At 42.4% G+C, this 21,253-nt stretch overlaps 1 protein-coding gene across 6 annotated transcripts in view; it reads right to left on the bottom strand.

The window, feature by feature from the left end:
* inpp4b (inositol polyphosphate-4-phosphatase type II B) overlaps positions 1-21,253 on the bottom strand; it is a 152,969-nt gene that overhangs the window by 46,963 nt on the left and 84,753 nt on the right. For 5 of the 6 annotated variants that reach the window (XM_029164323.2, XM_029164311.2, XM_029164316.3 and 2 more), the window contains one exon: positions 17,097-17,176. In XM_029164323.2, the coding sequence (XP_029020156.1) occupies positions 17,097-17,176 (80 nt within the window). Of the gene's footprint in view, positions 1-17,096; positions 17,177-20,266; positions 20,583-21,253 lie in introns of those variants that run through there. The other variant, XM_029164484.3, reaches the window with a different exon arrangement.

The following is a 21,253-nucleotide window of genomic DNA, read 5'->3' as shown; positions in this document are numbered from 1 at the left end:
CTTAATCAGATGGCTTTGTTAAAGTGACAAAAATAATGTGCTTAAATTGTCTGCTGTGAATTTGGCACGATTCAAAAAATAATTTGTTATCTGGGAAGTGCCATACACTTAACAGTTATTTTCCTTTGAAAGGCTCTCGCACAGTTTACAAACACATTATCCAGAGCAGGGACGTGCAGAGTAAACTGTATAACAGGTCTGTGACGTCCTGGTCCATACAGTAAGTGGTAATTACTGGATTATACATAAACACAAAGTCAAATCCTATTCTTCACTGTTTGGCTCACTGGACATTACCAGGAATTACATCCTTCTATAAAGATGCCTTTCACAGGTTGTTTTGGCTTAGTAGAAACTATTTTCTACCTAATTCACCTTATTAATAGAGTCTTCACCACAGATAGTGCTACACAGTGTCGTATTTAACTAATCATAAAGCTACGTGCCACCTGTTTGATTCCACATCAGACAACACTGCAGCAACTAGAAAAGTCTGAAAGCTCTGGCTGATGAACCACAACAGACGGATTAAGCGCAGTGACACTCTCTACCTTGCGCTTAAATCAGTGAACCTTACAGTCTTTTGAACGGAGATCCAAACGAATCTGACAACACTTACAATGAAGATGAGTGAAGCAAATTGAACCGAATGAGAAAAACATATTCAGCGGGGCAAATCTGTAAAGGCGAGCGTTTGCACACTTTGTCAGCAGAGAATGTTATGAATCCATGATCTTCAATGTGTCATATCAAAAACCTTTACAGGCATAGTGCTTTGATTAAACATATCCAAGTGTATGTGTGTATTGCTATGTACAGTACAGAAGCAGCATTATGCTGTTGCAGTTTGGCCAATAACCATTATTTTGTTAATGACTTGAGAAAATAGTAAATTAAATGTCGTGCAATTGGCAAGTTGAGGCCAAATAGAGCATTGGTGCCTCTGCTTCTTTCTGGAAAGAACTGCAGCGGGACGCCAAGGGAAGACAATTGTTCCAGACTGTTAAAGGTCTGAATTTAACAGCCCCTGGGTGGTGAAGGTGGAGAAAGTTCATCACAGAAACTTCAAAGCAGCAACCCTTCTGAGGCTGTCAGGCGCTTTTGACTGTGGAAAGCTTCAGTGAAGAAAACACCTGACAGAAACCAAGCCAAACCCCCACTGGCTTCTCCTCTCACAAGGGTTTTAGCTTCATCTGTAGCAAACTAAAAATACACAGGAGTAGCTGCAAAGACACGCTGTGGTTTTTTTGCTTCAAATTCTGCCATCAGAACATTTAGTTAGAAGTCTGACAGGACAACTCAGTTCTGCTGGCTTCGCGTGGAGTGAGAGCAGGAATCTACTGTAATTGGCAGGACCCTACACAGGAAACAAGGATGCTACAGGCTCAAACTGTACAGTAGAAGCGAGTGTAGATGGGATTCTTGACCTATATAAAGCTGGATGAGTGGCTAAATATAGTGCTGGCTAGTTTTCACTGAGGACACATGTTAGGACACGAGCCTGTAATAATGCTCTTCATTTGGGATGAATGATATCATGTGACTGTGAACATTCTTCAATTGGAGAACTGATTTAATCAGTAAAATTATACTTCAGGCGCCGCTGATAGCAGGCCAGAATCACCAGGGGAGCCCATACCAGGCGCACCTTCTGGTTTATCTGGACCAATCTAAATAAATTCCCAAAGAAAAGCACGTCCTGGTTTCATCTAATAAAAGGGAAATCCACGAATAACACATATTCAGTTATACTGTAAAAGGAAACACTGTAATTCTTGCATTTACATTTAAGGACACTTTATGCTTGAAAGGTCGAACAAGCATCAAATTTCCCCTCAAAACAAACTCACTCATTTGAAATATTATCTTAATTATTGTAAAACAACTGTGAAACGCTGCTGAAACACACTTTGTACACTTTAATCAGCAGAACAGCGCTTCCAGTGAAAGATACAGTACACGCTTCCACTACATTTGTGAGATTTGACTCACCCCCCTCGGTCAAGTGTATTCACACAGGCTGCTGTATTCTGGCATGATGAAAACTATCTTCACACTACATTTACTTTATGTTTGTGCTTAACCAGTGTCGGAAACTGTGGGGGAAGAACAGACGGGGGATATTTTTCCACCCGGTGACATTAATCCCAACCGCGGGTTGGCTTTGAATAGACAAGAAAGATGGTCATGTAGGAAATCAGATAAAATCAACTGAACAACGTGTATGTCCTGATATGTTACTGGATAGTAACTCTATAAAAGGTATATTTTTAAATCACAGCATACTGGCATTGATACTTCTGCTCTACAGGTATGTGTTGCTTTTTAATGCAGTGAGAAAAAGGAACTAACAAGATGTTCTTACATAACTTTGACCTTGAAAAACAAATAGCCGCGAGCAGTCTCTAAACCAGTGTTGGCGTGTGGTAAAGGTGAGAATAGTCAAGCCCCTTTTTTCACTACTTTCAACTTCTGTTTTTGTTTGCCACCAAAAGAACGCCAGAAAGAGAAGAATGAGAGCAACCTTGTAAATCAACAGATTAACTTAGCTGTGAGATGTGTGTAACGATGTCTGAAGAACACGCATCACCGGCCCAAAACCAAAAAAAAAAAGTGTTCCAGAGTGCATGAAACTAAAGACCAGTTATCTAGAGACTATTGTCTTTATAAGAAACGCTATGGAAGGTGAGTCAGAGCGACCTGCAACCTCTGCAGATCACTGTCCTTGAGTGGCCCAACCAAACCCTATCAAACATCAGTGCTGGACACACTGGTTTACACACTTTCCTTCCACTGACGCATCTTGAGGGGTTGTGCAAGGAAGACACGGATAAACTGCCAAAATCCAGGCGTGAAAGCTTGTAGAAGCTTAACCAAGAAGACTTGAAACTGTAATTGCTGCCAAGGAGGCTTCTATAAATTACCATCCAGAACAGACCAGTATAGACACAAGACATCATTACACCCCGTGTAAATTTCTTCACGAGTCCTGCCCTAAAAACATGCTTATCCTTTAAACCTACCCTTTAATCTACAGGATAGTTGTTATGTGCCAAATAATTAAAGTTGGATTTAGGACTAGATGAGCTGTTTGAGTAGACGGAGCACAAACACCAAGTGTCAATCACAGGAAGAGATGAAATTACATACAGTGAATACAATAAGCGCCTTCTTTTCCCGACACACAGGCCACGTTACGCTGTGTGTGCATCTGAGCTGTATATGTACCAGTATCACCACACCCATGGGTTCTACATACATTTCTGACAATGAAAATTGCTGGCATGCAGTCAATAATAATTCTAAGTGCAGATCAATGACAATTGAATGACTGTGGATGGAGAGGCTGGGGGACCAGGAGAGGGCAGCTGGTGTAGTGACACAGTGCGGCGTTCGCCCAGATGATTACCTTCATCACCACTTACACAGGGAATACCATATTATGAACACTTAAGTGGCGGGGGGTCAAACGGAGATGGCACGCTGCTCTCGAATCCCCAAAGCAGCCGAAAAATCATCCTCGCACGCGCATCGGTCTGGAGAACTGGGGAGAAAAATCACATAGCCTGTTTCAAGTGTAATGACTCAGAAACCGAGGGGGAGAAAATGCCCCTACAGAGAGCCACTAAAGCTTCATAATTATTTTTCAACAAACTGTAAAAGAGCTGACAAACCAGCCTCTCCAGGTTTTTGTCCGGTAATTGCTGTCGAGAAAGGAGCTCCTGACAAGCACGCACTGACTGGGTCAGCGGAGGCTCCGTCTCAGCGCCGCCGTGGGTTATCTGCTCGGTGTCGTCCTCTCAGCTAAGCCAGGTAACAAACCCAGGCTCAATGAGTAAAGTGATAACTTCAGCACCCTGAAATTTACTCGGACAACGCGGGGAGTTGGACGAGAGTGCTTCTCTTTCAAGCCGTCAGTCAAATATGAGAATGGAGCTAAACTTGGAATGAGCATGAAGAGCCATGTGTTTCATTACAACTGTGAGTTTCTCTCTTGTCAAAATCTGTACCTTACATTACCCACAATGCAACTTGACCACAGGCAGTTTGGGTACATTATGCTCATATCGAGCTTTTACCCTGAAGCAGAGGTAAAAAGAAGTCCGAGCTTTTATCCATCTCAAAAATTGCTGCCTTCAGCTTTGAATGCAGGCCCGTAAATACTGATGAATGCTGGAGAACGGACTGCTAGACTTAAATATTCCCAGACAACAAGTATTTTATCTCTTGTTCAATTTTTATTCCTTGCACCTTTAGGTCTTTCAGAGGACAGGATAGATGAGAGGACGGCAGACACATGCTGCAACAGAGCCAAACAGAATCTAATGGCTTGACAAATAGATCATGTAAATCATTTGATAAATATGACCTCAGCTTGTTACCTTGGTGACAGATTTGAATGATTCAAAGCGCAGGACATCTACATCACACAGCACTGCAGCTAGAAATACATATATACAAATGGCTGGCTCACACGGGGGAAGGAGCAGGGTGGAATAAAAAGCGAGCAAGCCCTCGCTCTGGGCAGCGTGTGATGCTCCTCCCTGGATTATTACTCCATTGTTACCTAGAAAGCTACAATGGTACTGTTCTGATCCCCTTCATGGTCCTGGGACTTTTAACAGAATTAAGCTATAATAAATAATAGGTTTCATTAATTACTGTACCTCGCGGGAAAAGGCACTAAGCCTTTATCTGTGTCCCCATCACTGGAGATTTTGTTAACACTGTATATTCATCTGCGCAGAATTGAAACTGCTGTGGTTCTTTATAATAAGTTACACACTCCAGGACAAATAGAAACCGAAAGCTACTGTTGCCAGCGGTGATTGCACTGGCTTGTCAGCGCTGGTAGGCAGTAAGTGATACATGCTCTGTGCTCCACTGCCTCTTACTGGTGATGGAATAAAATGGGGACACGGTGGGCAGGCCATGGATCTGGAGTTTTCAGTCCTGATAGAACACCGCTGAATGGCCACACACACACACACACACACACACACACACACACACACACACACACACACACACACACACACACACACACACACACACACACACACACACACACACACACACACACACACACACACGGCCGCACAGATGGGAAAGCAGTAAGTGTTTGCAGAGGAGGAGCAGAGCTGGAGGTCCACACCCTCAGACGGACCCAGGATCCACAGGGACTTAAATGAAGACAGAGTAATGGCACAAGATGCGTTGATGTGAAAGTAAAGCTTTGTCTCGCCATTAACTGCACCACTTAAATCTTCACGAGCGCTGCATCTTTGCTACAGCCATATGGTCGCACTTATATAATGATCAGCATTAACATCTTGTAGATTTTATGCTCTTTTCATTGTCTCCATTTCGTCTAGAGCTGATTTAAATTCTTTAATTGCTGCTAACAAGACATCACACATTCAGATCCCTCTTATCAGAGTAATAGTAGCAGTTTCATCTGTGATGAGCTAAATGAGCAGCATGTCGAATTTTTACAAAATCCTAAAAGCAGATTGATTTTATCAAGCATTAAGTGCAATTATTATTGTAAAACTGAACAATACAATCCCTGGTAAAAGATCGTAAATGGATTTTGAAGTGACTGTTCTGTGAATCTGCTGTTTTCGAGGTGACAAATGAACCTTCAGTGCCTAACCTTTAAGTCAGAAGATGAAACTGGAGATGGAAAAAAAAAACTGGTGTTAAAACAGCTCTTAAGCTTGAACAGAAACTCCATCTCCAAGAAATTCCAATTTGCCAGAGACTGCAATTAGATGTGAAACTGTAAAAAGTGCCTGATTGAAACTTGAGCTTGGATTTTGTTTTTACTTTTATTTTCCAAGTCATACAGGAAATGACCAGATTTATTTATATACTGTAGGAATGAAACTTACTTGAATGTTACACGTAACAGCTTGTGTCATTCACACTCTCTCTATCCCTGGTTTGGTACAGGCACATATGAAAAAACATTTACTCAGTTGTGCTTGTTGTGTTTGCTCAGCTGCTTTTTTAAGAACAGGAAATATGTCTCCTGGCGAAAAGCAGTCTGTATGTGTGGTTTGTTTAATATTTCTAAGTCTGTTGCTGCTTTTATGACTTACTTCCTTGAGATCCACAGAGTTTTCTATACTGTAAAGCAACAATTCCAATATTAAAAAACAACTTGAAGGACATTGGAAAAACACAGAATATTTAGTTGAAGCTCCACTGTGACCTTCAACGTAGTATTTAATAAAGAAATCCTCAATGGATTCACAAGGACAGGTTGAAAAAATAAATACTGCTGCTTATTAGACTATGCCTATGTGTGTGTGTGTGTGTGTGTGTGTGTGTGTGTGTGTGTGTGTGTGTGTGTGCCTCTGAATGAATAAAACTGCATGGGAAACATGTTTGTGTGCGCATACTGACGAGCTCACAGCCAGATCCTATTTGTAGAAGCTTTACAGGTAGTAAATACGCGTCAACAGAGAAAACCAGCATTTCATAACAAATATGAGTCTGCTGTGCTCAACCAGCAGTTTATGCAAAACACTGGCCAAATACACATTCAAATCCACTACACAATACAACAATACGTCTGCACATGGACGATGAAACACTGAGATCTCAGTATAATAGAAGCAGAAAAATGTGGAATCTGCTCCTCAGAAGGTTCTATGGCCTGGTACAGTGTACTGTACATGCTGAGTCCTACAGTATGGAGCCCATAGGTACAGTACGAATCACATACTGTATGTGTATTAATATACAATGTATCACTGTAAGTTATACTACATTTTGAACGTAACAGAATTTTATTATATTTAAATTTTAATATTTTTTTTATTTTAAAAGTACCTGTGACATTTTATTTACCAGTTCTAAATCCAACAACCCAGATTCTTTCAGCAGCAGCAAATTTCCATAATATCACAAATGAATAATGCAACTTTCCATATATCACTAAACATACACTGTTGCTATGCTGTGCAACCTTAACCCACTGAAGTCTGATGCTGGGTATGATCGGAAGATCCTGCTGAGGCACAAATGAGATTTACACTGAGTTTCTTAACAAAACAACAGAGACTCCATGCAGCATGTGCCTTTGTGAGATTGATGGTGTCAGTGTGAAGCAGGAGGGAACCGTACAGCGAGCAGGGCGTCTGGGTATGTAATCGCTTAAGCAACATGGTGTTAGTGAGTTCATTCAAAGTGTGACCATCACAATGCTTGCTTTAATAAAATCCATCCAATAGCTGGACAACACCAGATACTTAAAGTCTGACAAACAAAGCTCCTTATAATGATACTAAAATGTGTTTTATTTTAAAACCGGTCCATGAAGATGCACCAGACACTTTGAAGAGCATTTAAATTTTAGAGCTGTGAGATCGATTTTTCCAAAAACAAGAAATAAAGAGAACTGAAAGCCCAGGCAGTGTTTGCAGAATGAGACCTTACCATCACATCTCAACCAGAGAGGCAGGTCAGCGCCCTCCAAGGAATTTAAAGACACTTTAAAAAAACATGAAAAGAAAGGTCAGCCACAGCTCCACTATCCAAACTAGCCTTTCAAATAAGGTTAGCAGGCAGCACAGAGCCTCCTTCTCACTCCCACTGAATGAGAGGGATTTAAGAGCTGTGTTGGTACAGGTCATTGGTATAGACAGGATGGGTAGCTATGATTCTGCATAGGCTTCTTCTCAGGGTGTTAAAAAAGAGTCGGGGCTCTGTTCCTGCGAGCCTCACACTAACGCAGAGCAGTGTAGGAGCGTGAACCTGCCAAATGCAAATAATGAAGGTTGTGTGTGATATTAATAGAACCTGTGTGCAAAAAATGCAAAACAAGAGGACAGGAAATACTTTATTTATTTTTACTGTAAACGTAAAAGTGTGTGGACTAGGTTCACAAACTAGACACAAAGTGAAGGCGTGTGGTGGATTTATACTGGGCTTAATCAACAAATGTTGATTCAAATGTTTGACCCTGATATTGGCTTCACACAAGCAGTTTTGATTAAATAAAAACTAAAGGATAACTCTGCTGAGGATTTGGGCAAACAGAGACTATAAGCCCCCACGATGCGAGTTTCCATCTGTGTAGGTGTCCTCCTATGGGAACGTCAAACACATTTACATATGCACTTTTAACTCCTGTAGCTCAAACACTCTGACTAATCAGACCTGAGTGACCATTTTCTCCATTTAATGCTAGTGAACGCAGTGGAAAGGATAAATAAAAAGATGCACACATGGAATGCAGAACACGCCGGCAGCGCCGTCTTACTCACAGTGTACTTTAAACAGTGTCAACATTATGAGCCAACACGAGCTTCTTGTTGTGCTAATGGAGGATGCATGTCACCACGCATGAGCGGACAAACACAAGCAGAATTAGAAGCAAGATATTCTTGTTTGCAGAGATGATCTAAACTCGACGAGCCAAGGTTGGTGGAGTCAGACGGCAAAATAAATACAGCAGCAGATGGACCATTAACCTTTTCTAGTGGCTACATGACTCTCAACCTTTTTCAACCATGACACGTACTACAGCTATGGTTTTCCTACACAGGTGTTGGTAATGACTAATGACTCACTGGACCCAGATTGGCCAAATCTATTTTAACATTAGCAGCTTTGATAACAGTTGTCCCAGTCTTATAATGCAACAGGCCTAATGAGATAAACTCTATATATAAACCAAACAGTCTGGGGCCCTGGTAGTAAATTGAACAAACCCCAGACTTTGGATTGATTAAAGGTGGGAAAAGCTGATTACAATCAGTTCAGTTAACTCTGAGTCTGCTCACCCTGTTTATTTAATGGAGGTCTGATTCTATGTCAACAGATATATGAATAGCAGATACCTTGTTTTAATCGTAACAGCCCAAGATGAAAATAATCAATATCAAGTCAACAGTGTTAGAATTTACTCAGCAGTCTATTTGTTATTTACAGCAGACTCCTCCCTTTCACGCACATACAGTATCCTCCTGTTCCTCTGGCCTGGACTGATCTTCACCTACTGTAATTACCTTCACCTGGACTCAACACGCTGCATTTAATGACTTCACTGCCTATTGTTTGTAGCTGGGTGGTTCCTGGGTAACAACCTTGTTTATTGCTTGGTTTGCCTGTGTAACATTTGTAAGTTTGTGGTGCTGCTCCTGGTTTGGTAAATTTGTATCTTTGTTAGTTCCTAGCCAGTGATTTTGTGTAGTATTACCATAGACCATACAGTAGTTATTGCTACATTTTGTAATATCATCACTTTAATATTGTAGTGGATGCAGTACATGTGTGTATTTATCTTGTTGGCTCATGCAACAAAGTACCAAATATAGCAAAAAGCAAAACTGCCTTTTAATTACACCCCCTTTTAATGAGCTCATTAGGAAACATAAGAAACAACACGTTTCAATTACAAAGCACCCAGCAATAACAACAAACCATTTGAATATTTAGATTCACCGCATGCGCTGCACTGCATCGCGATATTGAAGCGATATTAAGGAGCAAGGCAGACAGGATATTATGCATGACCTCACGTTCCATGTTGCACCTACTGGCTCAGCAAGAATGATTGCACTGCTCTCTGTTACATCGCCCTAGCGGGACGCTTGAATGATGGAGCACCACAGTCTCGGAGCAAAAATAGAGGACGGCAACAACAACATCAAAAAACAACTTGTGAGACATGATTTTATGCACCTGCAGTACTTTTCCCTTCTCCCTCCCTTTATTCGGTCCTCCTCATTATCGTCCTCCCATCCCTTAGACAGAGACTTGGCGTGAGCTGCGCCTCTAGCATGCCTCAGCAACGTCTCCGGCCAGATTTATTAAACTGAGCTCCTCCATTTCTGGCTCCTCACACTTTTTTACATCTTTTTGACCTGTGTGCTGCGTTGAAAAGAGGTGAGCTGTATGAAGGAAAACTGACCCAGACTAATATTTTTTCACCACACCTTTATTATCTTGTTTAATCAGCATCTTGGGTTAACAACTCCATACTATGCTGCCAGTTGTTCCTGCTACAGTATGTGTAAAGACAATGGAATTATTCATGGCAGGTAATTAATGCAGTTTTACATGGCATATATCTTTTTGTGCCCATTTTTCTCTGAGGGTTGGATTGCGATGCCGTGGTAGAGCATGGGCCAGGACAGTTACAGTATTTTCATATTCTGCCCATGAGCCTTAATACCTGGGGGATATCATAGATTATGCAGACGACCGTGTGGCAAAGAAGCATTTTTAGTGTTGAAGAAGGAAGGATGAGGAGGCCATATGTGCATTTATTTTAACCCTTTTCTGGCTCCTGGTACTTTGTGTTGGCTGCGTGCGTGCACAGAAGCATTGCATGCATGAGCATGCAATGTGATGCGAGTGCAAACTCATTTCACATGCATTAAATGCTTTTTATTTGATTATTTCCCCCTTCCTCTGTCGCGCTCCCTCACACACATGCGCTCACACACACACACTCGCACTTGTTTCCAACAATACCCTCCATGTGCAAACTGCAGATAAAACATTTCTCACCAGCCAGAAACTCAGATGCCATGACTGTGTCCTTTAGTCTCCTCTAAGTACTTCAGCACATACTGTATGTCACTGTTCACCTGGTAATAAGGAAATGTGCCAAAAACACTGAACATTTATATCTTTATCCCTTCTTTCTTCTTTTATATCACTCGTTTTTTTCCAACACACTTTTTCAAATAGCACAGTTAGTGACTGTACTATGAAAAACGGCAGCATACAGTACTGGGTCAGTGTGTGTCACTGCCATAGGGTAATGAGAAAGAAATCAGTCCTTGGAGAAGTGTAATTAGCACGACAGTTAAAGATTTGGTGCCCATGCACAATTTGAGATTTAAAATATGACATTTCTATGTCCTTTCATTTAGAATAAGAGAATAATTTAGCTTCCCCTCAGGAGAGAAAATGACTCCTCGTGACATGTGTACAGTATTTATAATGACATAATTGACTTAATGTAATTCACACTATACTGTACTTCCATAACCTTATTCCCTTAAAATGGAATGCGGGCAACTTTTATCAAAAATTGTGAGGGTGAGTTATAAATTGACCAATGATAAAATACCCCCCAAACAAACACCTGCATTTATTCTTCACTATGACTGAATCAGATAAGGTAGTTGCTCTTTAGGCTTTTAGGTCGTACTGTACACACAGATACAGATATGATTCCTCACAGAAGATACAGTGGAAGCCAGAGCTGGCTGTCTGTGGATAACGAAGAACTGAGACGGGGCGATAGTAAAGGCTCAGCGGTGGTAGAATGATATTATTACGATAGCAGTCTACACTGTGACTGCTGGGGCAGCGAGGAGAGGCTTTATCCAATGGGATGATGCCGTGAAGCCAGGCAGCAGAGGAGGCTCCGGTCTGTGGTAATGTTGCCTTGTCACGGTAAATCTCTGAGTTTACCAGCATCCAAATTAATATCAGAATCAAATCTCAAACCGCTTTCAAACTGGGTCACACCGTCCCTCCACTACTGAATGTCAAAGTTTTAGAGATAACAGGAAGAAGAGCAAAAGCGAAGTCAGTAAAACAGTTAGAGAAGGCAACGAAGTGAGTGCTGAGGACAGTGAAGTGAAATAGTAAGAGAGTACAACAAAGGGATACACACTTACTGCGCAGTATACTACGGTACTTATCCTGAGCTCTTCTTTGTACTGTGTGGGTACACACATCACCTGTGTCCCATACACTGTGGTGGGAATAAGGAGGCTCCCCTCCCTTTTTGGAGATGATAATCTTCCTCCACATTTGTATACATAACATGCATTATTGAAAGACCTCTGCAGCACTGGCACCCCTGTAACATCCCGAGCTGTGCTGCTCGTTCTGGGTCCCCATTTAAACCGTGCTACATTTAGAACGTGCGTGTCTGCGAACTAAGCCGAGCTCTATGCAGCAGGGAGAAACGGGAACAAGCCCGCTCAAGGTGCCTGGTAAAAAATGTCTACAGAGCTTACGCAGAGGAAGGATAAACACTTGCAAATGTATGCAAATGGATTTCTCACTTCGAGTTTGAAATAAAATGCAACAAAATCCAGAACAAATGACATTTCATGAATAAACCAAAGGCAAGCAGCTCACAATTTAAATCACTTGACACATTGCTTTCAGAAGCTAGAGTACTTAAATACTAAGACTATTAGTCAGTAAATAATACGGGGCACCTACGCTGTGTTTGCATCCAGCAGACAATTAAGAGTGATTAGTTATTGTACTGTCAACAAACACTTTTGACCAAGTGCGGCTGCTTGATGCATTACTCAGCCAAGATATGGGAGCATATCTTAGCAACAGTACCTCCTTCATTCTATGTGAGTAATGGCCACAAGAGAAACAGGCAAGCAGTGCAGGTCCATATAACATAACCAGAGAGAGATTTACTGCGTACTGTGCAGAGCAAAGCAGTGTGCAGGCCGCCCTATTCCTACAGAATACTGTGGCAGCACATCCAGTATCAAGGAGGGGCAGCAGTCATTGCACACACTGATTTACACTGTATCAACGTGAGAGTGACCGGCTCACGTACTGTGCATCTTTAGCATCTTTCAGCTTATTGCTTTGGTTTGCTCACTGATGTCTTTTTTAGCAGGACTAATTAATGTATATACCTACACGAGTCATAGGAAACAATAACTAAAAAATGATTATGGTCATTATGGTACACGGAGGGGGGCTGTAATCTCTATTCTCGTTGCAGCTCATACAGTCAATCGTGTGAGACACAATTATACCCACTGACCTGGGATCACCTACAGGAAATGAAAAGCTTAGCAAAAGAGAGTAAAACTGAAGGCAGAATGAGAGGCTTGCCAAGGGGGCATACTTTCCAACACAACTACTGTATGAGTGCGAAAGCAAAAGAAAACTCAGGCTGACAAAGACAATTTCATCTCAACAGTTTACAGGTGGAGGGAAAATATCCTGAAAATTGAATCACAAAAAGTGCCATAAGGCACAATGCATGTTTAATTGTATTCTTACTGCAGCCTTCCTGAAGAAAACTCTTTGTGGGACAGAATCACTCAGGATATTTCAAAAGCCTCCACATCAAGGAAGATTTGCAACACAAAGACTTAATCCAAAACAAATACACAGCTGGGTTAGAAGTACCTACATGAGACTTTCATTTGATACACATTCATGTAACGTTCATGTTCCAGCAGATGGTTATGATGACCATCTCAGCCCATGTAACACATGAGACACACCTGTTCAGTCAGGTTCACTATTATGACAAACACAAGTGACATGAACTCGTCTTTATTCAGTGGAGGTTTGCTGTGTGCAAACAGAAGCTGTGTCACACTAGGTCCAGTAAAGAGAGAAAGGCCAGTGGGATGGAAGACGACGGAGCCAAGAAGTACTGAGGACCTATTTACTAGTTGATTTATGTCTTTTCTCTGCATACCTGATGAATTACTAGGGTGAATGAGAAAGTAATATATAAGTGCACATGCATGAACATGCACACAAAGTAAAATCCATATTCTCCTGTTACGACCAAGTTACAAACATCTGAAGACGTTAGAGGAGGGTCTAGTAGAGCTCCATGACAAACTGCTCTGCTGCAAAATGCACACAGATGCACTTGTGGGCAGTGAGGGGAGCAAACACACACACACACACACACACACACACACACACACACACACACACACACACACACACACACACACACACACACACACCAACTAGTTTTTTTTTTATACAACACTATTTATCTTTTGTTAAAATTTACTGATTGCTATTTAAATATTTTCAATTTTCAACAAAATTACCATTGGAATAATTCATGAATATCAGAACCACATGTGTGTGCTATCCAAATATATCATCAATAATTCCCTTTAAACGATGCCCTTTGATTATCAGATATCAAACTTCAAAGGAACAATTCCACGGCTAGCATTTTCTGATGTAGTCGGTTTGTGTCTGATTTATTTAGGCCTGTGTGTCTGCTCTGTGTTTGTATGCAGGTGAGGATCCACAACATCTCAATGTGACTTTTGCTTGTGCAAGTGCTGCTGGAACGTACTGTATGATTTCCTCATCCCCACTTCAATGGCTCCTGCAGCTCACAAAGGAGGCGGATCCTCACAAGGGCTGAATGCATGTATCCACCCCTCCCACTTATTCAACCAGACACTGACAGGAACCTTGCAAAAAAACGGACCCAAATCAAACTGGTCAAGCCTTACCGGAAAGAAAAACAATCCGTGACAAACATCCTAACTAGGCGTGGATGAAAGTAAGCGTGAGACCTGAGAGACGACCTGAAAAGCACAAAGAATTCATAAGAATAAGGAATGGGCTGAGGTGGACAGTCGTGCAGCAGGCTGAACTTTACCAAAGGTCCTACGTAAAAGCAAAAGTCACATAGACACACTAGAGCTGGTCAAATACCAATTTCCTCTCTACATATGCTCAGCACCAATGTAAATCTAGAGCTTATGAAAAGAGGCTGGTCAAAATCATATTGGTTTTAAGATTCACTGAAGGGAATCAATCCTTGGCTTGTGCAGATAAAGCAGTCCCACTTTTGCTTTGCTGAGAGAAGTCAACTCAAATTAACTGACTTTCTGCAACAACGACTGAGTGGGGATTAGAACATTGGATTAAACCGAAGTATCTGCTCCTTGGTTGGCAGAATGAAACACACTGTTCATAAATGTACCGCAGCATTGGAGGTGCTTGGCCGGCAGAACTAATTTGAACTGTGAATCATAAGCTCATACACAAGTCAAACGGGCCCGGGTGAATCGCACAGTACGTGTTTACGAAAAGCTGCTCATGGTTGAAATGCGTTCGCACTGGATGAATCAACAAGGTACGCTCTCAAACCCAGACAGCTTGGTCTGTGTGTTGGTATGTGTAATCCTGATCTGATTTAAATTTAAAATACTAGTCAATGGCTTCAACCTTAAATATTTGTTAGCTTCTTTCTGTCAGAAATTAATACATTATGGTACAATAAATGTTTGGCTGTAGCAAAAGTAGCATCTGTATAATGAAGGAAACTACTGACTTGTATTTTGGCAACACTACAGCAGACGTGTTATCCCCAGTGTTAACAAACACAAACACAGTGCAGTGTGACTACAGGGGCCAATGCTGTGTTCAACAGCCAAAACAACACCTGCACCAAGCTGCGCATGCACACACACAAATCTGACGATGCACAGAGGGGGGCTGTAATCTCTATTCTCATTGCAGCTCATACAGTGAATGGTGCAAGACACAATTATACCCACTGACCTGGGATCACCTACAGGAAATGAAAGCATAGCAAAAGAGAGTAAAACTGAAGGCAGAATGAGAGGCTTGCCAAGGGGGCATACTTTCCAACACATGAGTGCCAAGGTAAAAGAAAATTCAGGCTGACAGTACAAATGGAGGAGACAAAGACAATTTCATCTCAACAGTTTACAGGTGGAGGGAAAATATCCTGAAAATTGAATCACACAAAGTGCCATAAGGCACGATGCATATTTAATTGTATTCTTACTGCAGCCTTCCTGAAGAAAACTCTTTGTGGGACAGAATCACTCAGGATATTTCAAAAGCCTCCACATCAAGGAAGATTTAAAACACAAATACTTAAATTAAAGTATTTACATGAAACAAATCATTTCACACACATTCATGTAACGCTCATGTTCCAGTAGATGGTTATGATGACCATCTCCGCCCATGGGCAGGAAGCTGTGTCATACTAGGCCCAGCAAAGGCCAGTGGGATGGAAGACGATGGAGCCAAGACGTACTGAAGACCTATTTACTAGTTTATTTATGGGTTTTCTCTGCATACCTGATGCATCACAAGGGTGAATGAGAAGTGATTGTAATTACCTTTGGAAAAAGGCATCCATTTACTATTCAATATACTAGAGGATGAAATACAGAATATGCTAAATGGATCATTTTTTTCATACAGTGATACGTTATGAATCAGCTTTGAATGTAGCTGTTGTACCAGATCAGTAAGCGTATTCATAGTAATACTGTAACAGTGATTAGCAAACTCTGCAGCAGTACACAAACAGTAACTTTTGGAGTAAGTTAATGTCAGCAAAAAAGCAGTTTCTCTGCTCCCTGTGGTCGACAGTTTCAAGTGTGCCTCACCTCTGACCACACCTGACATCAGTGATGGATGTAGCTGTAACCACATCCAACGACTGCGTCACACAGTTCTGGAGTATACAGTACCTGTACAAAACTGCAGTAAGGTGAGACGTGGCTGCTTTGAACTCGACTCTGAGGAAGCTGCTTTATCAGATAAGGTAAAAAATACCAGTCGTGTTTGTGAATGCCGTGCGTCTGGAGGAGCTGATGAGCAGGATTGGCTCAAATTACACTTAAATGCACATTTAGAAGGAAATACGTTCACACACAAGTTGCACTGAAACAAACATCTGAAACTCGACTGCGTGGAAAACCACCAAGCCCATCAGCAAAGGGCCATTTCATGCCTTTCAAACCATGGTGGTAATTTATATATGGAAGTGCAACATCCTTGTTCACAACCATGTCAAGCACTTCATAAGTACACACCATTAATCACATTCAGGAGCAGAGTTTATCTGTTGTTTGTGACAATTCAATGTGCCCTTCAAACCCGGTTGTTACACATTATATGGCTTAAAAAAATCAGCTACATATCAACCTTCTAAAAACGTCTTTGTTATTTAATTTGGATCAGTTTAACATGTTTTTATTTGTCTAACAGTTTATTTGTCTCTAAATATCTTTGAAGGCTATGCTGAAATATTAATATCCCCCCTCTCATACCGGACGCAGGTGTTCCCTGTTTCTGTTTTCATTTCTTTGATCCGACACTTATTCCCAACCTTATTTTATGCAAACAAACACAATAAGCAGATCAGAGAACTGCATTCATATGCGCTCACATCCAATGAACAACTCTGGCAGCTACGTCAACATTCATTCCTTCCTTTTTAACTTGGTGTGTCGTGAGATGTAATCTTTGGACTCTAAAATAAAGAGTTTTATCTGGACTGGAAAAACAAGACAAAAACTCTGACAGAAATGTGTATTTACCTGAGACTCAAGGTCAGTTGTTCATCCTTAGCCCTCAGTAGATCGCCTATTGAAAATGAGGCGGTGCCCAGGAAACTGCTCTGTGGAACCGAAGAGAGAGGAAAAAAAAGCTTAATATGGTGCAAAGACTTTTTAGCAGCAATTTAAGAGCGTAATCAAATCAAATGGAGACTAATGAAGAACTTGTTTCTTTTCATCCCACAATAGTGGCAGAAATACTTTGAGCCGTGCGATCTAGAAAAGCAGAAATGTGTGATCAGGACATGTGTTCCCCTCCAGTGTGATGAGAACGCCAGAACTGGGTCACGGAGAGAGAGATGCAGGGGACGAGCCCATCAATAACGAAGAGAGATGATCCACAGTCATGGAGAACAGAGGCACACATGGACGCGCATGTACTGGAACTGTTAGAGCCCACACCTGCTAGCAGCGTGATCAACATGCTGGCCTGTGCTGCAGGGGGGGGGGCTCCAACCAATGGATTTAACATGTACCAGGGTAATGGCGCATAGTTAATCATAGCGTGGGGAAAACATTGTATTTAAAGCATCTGCAACCTGTTCACAATCTTCTGAGATGTGGCTTTTCTTAGACTTTCGTTCACAACGGTTTCATTTACCTCTGTTCAAACACCAACAAGACGGCATCATTTTTGTCTGGCCACAGTCTGGCCCTTCAGACAGCTGTCAGAGCCGCTGCCTTGCTCATGGGGACGGTACAAAGACTGGCTTTATTTTTTAATGTGTGCAAATGAATTTCAGGCACTCTAACTCAAGAACGCTTAAAGTACACATGTTGTGTATACTTTTAGTCTCCAACTTGGAAAAACTGAAAACCGAGTAAATAAACTGATCCAACATGCTGAGGAAGCTTCAGCCTAAAAACCGTCAGCAGAACTGCCACAAACACACATTAAATACAGTATATTCATCCCAGGGATTTCTTAAGAATGACTACAAACTTAAATAACTTTAAGTCTCTATGAGACATGACCAAGGAACCATGTAGCTGTACACACAAATCGAATCTTCTGTCAACTACAGCAAACAATCAGACAAAAAAAACCCCACAATTCTATCACGTGTCATTAGCAACAGGGCACATTTTGCAGGCTCTCACCTCCAAATGTGGAGTTTGCAAATTCTGAAGTTATAAATGTATAAAAAACAGGGTCACACAGCCTGAGCTGAGATACTGTACCAGGATAGAAAACACATGTAGTCCCTGCATGGAATACAATAAAAAGCATGACAGACACAATGTAGAGTCACCACGCTGGGATCTGAAGGTAACTGTGGTTAAGAGCCGATGACATATGGGAGCACACACCTAAAAACGCAGGTCACGCTGCCTGTTACACTTGCAGTTATAAAGTCAAATCAGGCACGACTTTAGACGAAAAATATTTGATTATTGTTCTCAATTATTATTATAAGTTGCTTGCGCTAAGATGCTCATTTCTTCTTCCTGCCTCCAACGGCCAGCCTTTTAAACGCTTATCTTTCCTCCCGACGCGCTCATTTTGTGGTCTTTCTGCAGCCTCCTGTATCAGATAAAAAAGGGCATCCTGCCCACTGACCTTTTCTCTCAATCATTTCCTCCCCGAGCATTTTCCTGCTCTCCCCGTATGAAATCCCATATGCTTCCGGCGAAACACTGCCCAAAACACATCGCCTTGCCCTGCCCACTCACAAGTAGGCAAACAGAAAGAGGCGCACGCATGCGTGTCTCTGTGAGCAAAGAGGAACAGACCACAACACAAGGTCAGTCAACAGTACAAAAGAATATGCGTGGACTCATGATGAAACACGGCGGGTGAATCAACTCCAGCCAAAACACATGATCTAACATTCAATTACAAGTTTGCGCAGCACAAAGTCGTGCTGTAATGAATTAAACAGAGCCAGGATCCCACTAGGCAACACTTGATATACACAGATGACTTGTCACTGACGTATCGTGACCAATCCCAGTTTGCCCTGATAAGCCAGAGCACAAGACACAGAAGGCCATTACACCCAGCGGAGGACCATTATATCCCTTTGTAGCCATTACTCCCAAGCTGGTACAGAACGCCTGGTAAACGGTCTTAGAAATCCATTCCTTAGCATCTTTTTATGGCCTCTTACGATGAAGCCTTTAAAAGTAATGAAGCTCTGGAGACCGTCTTGTTACGCAAGATCAAAGTGGCTATACCACAGAAAATGAGAGAAAGATGGGGGCAAAAGGAGGAGCAGAGTGAGAAAATAAGATAAATGATGCTCTTCCAGGATCGCGGAGGATTGATTATGATGGTCTCACTGTGCTCCCTTCTCACATGCACCGGCTCACTCCTGCCCCCATCTATCTTTGCGCCCGCTGCTGCGTACAGTACTCCCTCGACCGGTTGTACTGCATTGCACTGTGTTGATCCACGATCCCCTTCAGTAGTTTTCTAAAGAGTGCGACACAAGATCCGAGGCAGGTGGTCACACTTCACCCAAACGTCAAAGTGCTCTAAATACAGAATCTAAACTCATGGAGGAAAAATGAAAGACACCTGTGCCACAGCATGAAGCGCTCATACATGTGTGTTGTATATGTTTTAGCCAGTGACTGCCCATCACCTGGCAGAGTCCAAACCAAGCTGTACATCTATAGATTTTATCTACATTTAAACACATAAACACACACTAAACACATCCATCTGTCTCAATCACTCCCTCTTCCTGTCTGTGTTTCTTCTTCTTTGTCACAAACACACACACAATCTGAGGAGGATACCTGGAGGAGAGGACATTCATTGAAATGCTACGCCAACAACTGACATTTTATACAAATGGCAGCAGTGACAGCGTTGGCACTCCTTCGCTAATATGCGTCTGGCATCAGCCAACATTTATGAATATGAGCAGATTTATACCAGGGACTTCAGTAGTGTCTACATGAATACACTGCAGCTCCACTACAAATAGGTCTTTACAAATTGGCCTAATTAAGTCATTAGAGATGTCATGACATGCCATTTATACAAACATGCAAATGTGTGCACTCGGGCACAAATTACAACCACAGCAAGTTAAAAGTGACAAAGAGTGAGACAGTGCGCGTACACACACACACACACACACACACACACACACACACACACACACACACACACACACACGCACACACGGAAGTCCACTTACAGTGTTTTTCTGCACACCGTCCTACCAGCAGTGTGAACAAGAGAGGGACAGAAAAGAGATGTTACGTCTTCCTTCTTCCTCTTAATGAGCTCCTGGATGGTCTTCCTACAATTCTTCGTCCAGTCCTCAGAGTAACTCCATGTGTGTTATATTTCCTCCTTAGAGAGTAACAGGCACACTGGCTGGCACATACATTTCAAACTTGCACACGCGAAACACGTGAAGCACACACTCCACACACACTGCAGCCTCCGCTGTGACTGAGAGCCGGCTAGAATAAGCTACTGGCACTATCGCTGTTGCTGCTGTGGCTGGCTTGACAGTAAGCGAGAGCAGAGGGAGAGAGAGAGAGAGCGAGAAAGAGGGGGGAGTCACAAGAAGGGAGGGGAGGGGAGGGGAAGGGGAGGGGGGGGAGGGAGTCGACAAATACAAGCAGGCAAGCCAGAGGGGGGAGGAGGAGGACAGCAGTGCAACACAGAAAAAGGAAGAGGCAGAAAGGAAGGAAGACAGACAATTAATGGGTTGAGAACCAAGATAGCAACAGAGAGCGAGCGAGAGAGAGAGAGAGAGGGCGAGAGAGAGAGAGAGAGAGAGAGAGAGAGAGAGAGAGAGAGAGAGAGAGAGAGAGAGAGAGAGAGAGAGGCAGAGTTGTGTGTCACAAGTCGGCTGCAGCTTGTGACTCAGATGGCCAACAGGAAAAGCAACACTTGTTATGGCCACTTGAATTAACAGCAGTTCTAAGCACATTGTGTAATGTTTACGTGTGAATGTGTGTGTTTCCATACAGCGACGGTTGATCCACACTCGCCTGCTTTAGGAATCACACGAGGAGCTTGAGACACTCCAGCACGCGTCTGCCTCAGAGAAGCAGAGCATCAAACGCGCGCGGCGGCCGCAGCGACGCCGAGCTCAGCTTTCAGCGATCTGGGCTTAAACCTGGGATTAAGCAGGGTTTCACCGCGCTCCCGCTGACTCGGGGGGGGGGGG

The sequence above is a fragment of the Betta splendens genome, chromosome 1 (genome assembly GCF_900634795.4).
Source record: "Betta splendens chromosome 1, fBetSpl5.4, whole genome shotgun sequence".
Classification (NCBI taxonomy): Eukaryota; Metazoa; Chordata; class Actinopteri; order Anabantiformes; family Osphronemidae; genus Betta; species Betta splendens.
The sequence above is the reverse complement of the archived record's forward strand: the minus strand, read 5'-3'. Positions and strand labels throughout refer to the sequence as shown.